At 49.3% G+C, this 6,268-nt stretch overlaps 1 protein-coding gene across 7 annotated transcripts in view; it reads left to right on the plus strand.

Moving 5' to 3' along the window:
• The first annotated feature begins 2,704 nt into the window (after positions 1 to 2,704).
• CCP110 (centriolar coiled-coil protein 110) overlaps positions 2,705 to 6,268 on the plus strand; it is a 28,086-nt gene continuing 24,522 nt past the window's right edge. For 6 of the 7 annotated variants that reach the window (XR_001358218.2, XM_014521081.2, XM_014521083.2 and 3 more), the window contains exons 1-2: positions 2,705 to 2,816; positions 4,292 to 4,447. Coding sequence is in view for 6 of the 7 variants with exons in the window: in XM_014521081.2 (XP_014376567.1) it covers positions 4,307 to 4,447 (141 nt within the window). In the remaining variant the exon portion in view is untranslated. Of the gene's footprint in view, positions 3,342 to 4,291; positions 4,448 to 6,268 lie in introns of all 7 variants that reach the window. The other variant, XM_025207010.1, reaches the window with a different exon arrangement.

A 6,268-nucleotide genomic window follows, 5' to 3' on the forward strand; every position in this document is an offset into this window, starting at 1 on the left:
GGGCGGAGCGGAGCGGCACCGAGCCACCACTCCCGCCCGGCGCCGTCGGCACCGCAGCGCACAATGCGCCGCGGGGCTGCGCGCCGGCCAATCCACACCCACCGGTGGGTTTTGCCAACAGCCAATCAACGCCCAGCCCCACTCTGATATCAGCCAGTCATCCTCCAGCAACTGGCCACCGCCCGCCAATCGTCATGGAGGACACAGCTTGGCTGAGTCTCTCAGCCAACGATTGGCTAAAAAGCCAGAACGGGGCAGGATCTGGGGTTGGATCCCGCCTCCAGCCGGGCGCTCCCCAGCGGGAGGAGGCAGCTCGCCCGGAGCTGCGAAACCAGGACCCGCCTGCCAGCAATACGAGTTCAGCTTCTTAATGTCGATCTCCTGCTTTCTGCCTCTTTAGGGAGCGTGATTTGAAGGTTTTCTCTGCCCTAGGCAGGCTGAAGGGAGGCTCCCCTGTAGTCCTGCAGCTGTAACTGAGAAAAACCATTGGGAGACTTGGCATTTAAACGAATAAAAGAGATTACCCCCAAAATCTTTGTCTCTGTCTATTTAAACGCGTACGTAGAAGCAGCAGTGTGTGTGGAGGGATTTGTGCCCCAAATCCCTGTAATCAGCCACCTCTAGGTTATTTGAGCGCTAATTTGGTATTCTTAGGATATGCTCCAGGCTAAGTGTATTGTGGCTGACGGGGCTTGGGCTTCGTAGCTGTAGCCCCACTAGTCTCTAAACTGAGACTTCCCTCCTGTGGCCAGGGCTGTGCCTAGGGGGGTGATCGGGGTGACAGCTGCGGGCCCTGCGCTTAGGGGGCCCCGTGGAGCTGGGTGGAGCGGCGACTCCCTGCTGCCACCGGCTTCACGTCTGACTGCTGGGCAGCCCACCTCCGCCTGCGGTCAAATCCACCCCCAACATCTTTGCATCCCAGGGGCAAGACCCCACACAGGCTGATTGGCCCCAGGCCCTGCAACCTGCTCCGGTTGTCTCTGCTTGCGGCCATATGGTTAAAGGCAAGCAAAACTTGGGGGCATCTGAACCCCAAGCCTCAGGGCTTGGTCCTGCACATAGGATGCCCACTGCAGGATTTGGAAGCATCTGAAACCCAGGTGAAGGTGGAAGATGCTTGCCAGTAGCAGGGCCACATGGTTCTTGAAAGACTCATGGATTTGGAATTGATTTGGCTGATGTGACTTGGGACATGAAAAATTTTCCTTAAAAAGAAACAAAAACCAAACCGATTCTGCATTTAGTACTTAGCGTCCACATGATCATTAATGGCACATTAAGTTTAGTACCTGTAATGACAGGTTCTAAATGCGCTGTAATCAGCGCGACTGCACATTAGTGCAAATGAATGCTTTTTTGGTGACATTAATGCACATAAGACTAAATCTACTGCACATTAGTGCATTAGCATGGTTTTTGCCAGCCGCGCTAATGTGTAGTTGAATTAGTCTTCTGTGCATTAAGCCTCTTGTGTAGCCATACACAGAGTGATGTAGGTGCTTTTGATGATCTGCAGCCAGCTGTACGTTTTAAATGTTGAATTGATTTTGTAATGCATTTGTATTTCTCTGTTTTTCCTTCCACTTCAAGCAACAACCTAAACTCAGACCTTGCCTGAGCTGAGTGTTGTTAGAGTAAATGAATGTCTTTTGCCCTGATCGTCTACTGGACTTCTTCTCATGCTCTGTCTGAGGTTGTTGATGGCAGGTACTGAGCAGAGTTCACAGGTTCCTTCCAAACTGACCGGCCCATCACAGTGAGTGTTTCTGCTATGGCCGAGGCCCACTATGGCAGCATGATTACAGCTGGTTGTAGCCCAGGCTGCAGAACATGATGACGCTTGGGAGCAAGTGCAGTCTCCTCTGACACGTGTCCAAAAGGGGAGCATGCCTGTGGCAGTTGTGCCTGTGCCCCAAGGATCATGAGACCACATGTTGCCATGTGCCCATGTCAAACGCTGTCATCTCCCCAGTGCAAACTGGGGACATTCCAGTTCAGGTCCCTTGCTGCTGCTGGTAACTAAACAATGAATGACAAGAAGAGAGGAGCTGTTTTCAGGGCCCTGTTTTCAGGCCATGGGCAGCATGAATGCTACGTGCCCCCAGTGGCTGGTGGGGCACGGCGAGCTCCCGCAGGCAGCGGTGCTGTCAGCGGCAGGAGCACGGCAGCGGCAAGCAGGGAGCTCCTGCAGGCGGCCGCAGCGCTGTCGGCAGTGGGGCAGTGGGGTGACAAGCGCCAACTGATGGTCGGTGACCATTCGCAGCTGCTGCTGGCAGCATTGGCAGTGGCCAGTGGCAATCGCAGGCCACCCACAGATGCTGCCAGTGGTATTGGCCTTTCTGCAGGGGGTGCACCACCATGCTCAGGGGGTGCATGTGCACCCGTGTGCACCTACACATCGCCAATGATGGGAAGGATTACTGGAAACAGAGCGTGGTTTACATGGAGTATCCGGATCAATCTGGGAAATCCGGGAGGAGCAGAAACCTTCCCCCAGAGGCATGAGCAGGTACCCACCTTCCCCTTTAGACTGGCGGGTCCGCCTCTCTCCTTCCAAACTACAACTCCCAGCATGCACCGCGAGGCCAGAGAGCCTGTTGCTCCCAGCATGCAATGCCCCCGCCAAGCGGCGCGGGACGAGCGCTGGGGGAGCAGTGCATGCTGGGATTTGTAGTTCTCCCCGCCCGTAAGTGCTCCCAGGTGCGGCCCCCCGGAAGCGCAGGGGGAGGGGCGGGCTGTGGCCCCGGTTGCCAGGCGCCGGCGGCTCTGGCGCGGCGGAGCGCGGGGTCGGGATCGTGGGCGAGCGGGGCCAGCAGGTACCCGGGGACACGGCCTGTGGCCGCTGCCCCGGGCCCGAGCTCAGCGCGCGCGGCCCGGGCGGGGAGAGGAGCGCGTGGTTGCGCTGCGCTGAGCGGGGCCCTGGCGCCTGCGGGCGGGCGGCCGAGAGGGAGGGAGAGAGGGCCCCGCGCTCGGGGGTTGCTCAGCTGTGAGCAGTGGTCTGCCTGGGGCGCTGGGCAGCGCCACCGAGTGTGTGTGTCTGCACCCAGGCTGTGTCCCCGGGGCTGCCTGGTTTCTACCCAGTTTGCAAAGGAGCCTTGCATTGAAAGGGTGTTGGGCGCTGCTGCCTTGAAGACATCGGGGCCAGGATTTGTTCTCTGCTTGGCCCTGAGTCTCTTTGCATCAGTGCAGGGGTCTTGGTAGCGCAGGAGACTTTTGGGGGCTCTGACCCCCTGCCAGGGCTGTGGGAAATCCAGCAAAGAGCTGCTTTTGGATCCTCCATGCTACGGCAGATTCAGTGACTGCACAGACCATGTGTGCAGCCTGCGTTCTCCAGCTGACTTGTGAATAAACCTCGTCTGTCTGTCCGCCTCTGACCCCCACCTTAAAAAGATGATTTCCTTCCTCCCCACTGCCGCCATCTGCTCCTTAACGTACGGCGTGGTTCTCCTCCCTGCACTGGCCAGGCCTCCGCAGGACTGCTGTGTCCAGTTGAAGACAGTGTGTTTAAAAAAAGAAAGAAAGAGCTCATTTGAAAAGAGTCTAGGCCAGAAGTTCAGAAATCTCGACCCTGGGGCAGAAATGGAAAGAACAGGGTTTATTTAGTCTAAAGAAGAGAGAACTGAGATGATGGAGAAAGGGGAAGGTTGTAAACTTTTCCACTCTGCTGGGGACAGTAGAGGATTAATGTGCAGCGGGGGACAATGGGATGTCAGGCCCAACTTCCTAATTGTATGAGTGTGGATCTGGCAGGTTTTTAGGACATGACTAGAGGAATATCTGTGAGGACGGGTTGACGTGCAGTTGGTTCAGCCTTTGGCAGGCAGGTGTCCTAGATGACCTCATAACATCCCTTCCAGCCCCATTTTCTGTGATTGTAGTAAGAGTGCAACATCCTATCTTTTGTACTGGCTTTCAGATGTTTGACTGCCAAAGTTGTAAAGCATGGCACAGTCAAACGAGAAGTGTAGACGGTAAGTAGGGTTACAAATGGCTTGAAACCCAAGGCTGTTCTGGAGTTTAAGGTCCTAGTTTTGTTCCCGTTGAAGTGATTGCCTTGAGGAGAAGCAAGCCCTTTGAGACAGCAGTACACTGGAGATTACTTAACTTGGAGTCCATAATAGCACAGATTAACAAGAATTTGTATGAAATCTTCCATGTCACATTTCTGTCTCTCGCTGCAACGTATTGCAGAGAACAGAATCATTTTCACAACCTGCTCTTGTTGTACTTGTCCTGCTGTATTTCTTCCACTGGTAGTACCATGGTGGTAGTAATATCTCTCTATGTGCAGTTTAATCAAAGGAAGATGGAAGACTATGAAAAATTTTGTGAAAAGCATCTTGCCAGGCTTCAAGGAGAGTTGCTACCAAAAGAAATCTCTTTGCCTACTCAGCACAAAAATATTTCACTTATCCAGTTCCATGGCGTTCCTGTGCTTTCACCCTTGGTAAGTGTGACATTTAAGTACTTACATTTAGAGAAGGCAGAGACCATTTTTGTTCACTTATCTATATTGGGTTATGGGGCAACCAACCATGACTAGCGCATTTCTGTAGTGTTCAGGAACGAAATCAAAGGCTGATTGGAATGGGCAAAATTATTTTTTTATTTAATTGTATCATAAAACTCCACTCCCAAGTTTGGACTGAGGTGTTTACCACTTGGGGAGTACTCTTATGTTGGATTCTTTCATAGCTTCCCATTATACCTGTTGGTTTTCCAGCCTTATTTTGTGAATGCGGCTCTTTTCCTACCCTGCTCTCTTCTTGCTGGGCCCTTGTTTGATTAGTACACATAGATAAGCACAAGTTATAGTGTAAAAAGTTCCTTACCATTTTTGTCTAGACAACACTACAACTGCTGGAAGAGTTGGATAGTAAGAAACGTAGCTACAAAGCCGACTAGCACAATCAAAGCCTTTAAGATGAACTTGCGGCCCAATTGCTTATGCATCCCACAGTGTGCCCCTCAGGCCTTGGCTACGCAGAAGTCTTTCTAAAATCTTTTCTAACATCAGAGATGCTTCACTAGGAGGATTTTGGAGAAGTCTCAGTGCAGCAGCAGCTCCATTTTAATTACGCCTTAACTTGTTGCCTAGTACATACAGGGCACAGAAGTGGATTATTTACTGTGTTTCCTTTCACTTTGTGAAATAATGTATGTGTCATAAGAAAAATACTTATGGTGGTATAAACCAGGCAAATACTGCTACTATTATACTTTATTTTTAATGCAAAATTGCTTATTTGCTAGTTGCTGAATGTCGTTTGGGCTTATTTAAAAAGTACCAAATAAAAATGTTTTTTTTCAAGTGTAAAAGTAAAGTGAGAATCCCAAAAAGTTTCTCAATTACATACACGGGGAAACTTGTTCACTTTATAAAATGCAAATATAGAAAGAAACATTGGCCTGAGATTAAATCTAATTCCATTTAATTTGGTTTTATGGTACCAGCTTTTGTGTGACCAGACTGAATTTTAATTTATAACTAAAGTATACCCAACAAAAACAAGAATAAAAATGTCTATATCTTGTGCTTCAGGGTTGTTGGTTGTAGCCATGTTGGTCTAAGGACATAGGCAGACATGGTTCTTTGGGTAAATGTGATATCTTTTATTAGACCAATGAAGTAGTTGGAAGAATTGTTCTTTGCAAGCTTTGGGGCACAAATGCCCTTCTTCAGGCATAGGAAGAATTTGCTGGAATTGTATGTGCTTTCCTGGGTGGAATAGAAGCTAAGATGCAGGTCTGTGAAAATGGAAATGCTTTTTTATTCTACCCAGGAGAGCACACAAATCACCAGCAAACTCTCCCTAGGCCTGATAAAGGATGTTTGTGCCTGAAAACCTGCAAGGAACCATTCTTTCAACTATTTAGTTGGTCTAATACAAGATATAACATTTACCCAAAGAACCCTGTCTGCCTGTATCTTGTGCTGTAACTTTATATTAGGCACTGAATCATAATCTAGAGCAGGGGTGTTCAACCTTTTTGAATGTGGGGCCGGATCGAAATGGGTCTGGAAATGTGGTTTAAAATCCAAAATAAAAACAATATAAAAGCAAGAATGAAATAATACCAAACACTTGACTAAAATAAACACTTTCGCTTCTACTTACTTCTCAATGAATGAAAGAAGTGTAATGCAAGTTGACAGATCAAATGTGGAAAAGATATCAGCCAGAGTGGAAACTAATCAAAGCAACAAAATATGGGCATTTTTTAGAATAATCTTCAAGAAGATTTACTTTTATTGAATTAATAACTT

This window comes from Alligator sinensis, unplaced genomic scaffold (genome assembly GCF_000455745.1).
Source record: "Alligator sinensis unplaced genomic scaffold, ASM45574v1 scaffold330_1, whole genome shotgun sequence".
Lineage (NCBI taxonomy): Eukaryota > Metazoa > Chordata > Crocodylia > Alligatoridae > Alligator > Alligator sinensis.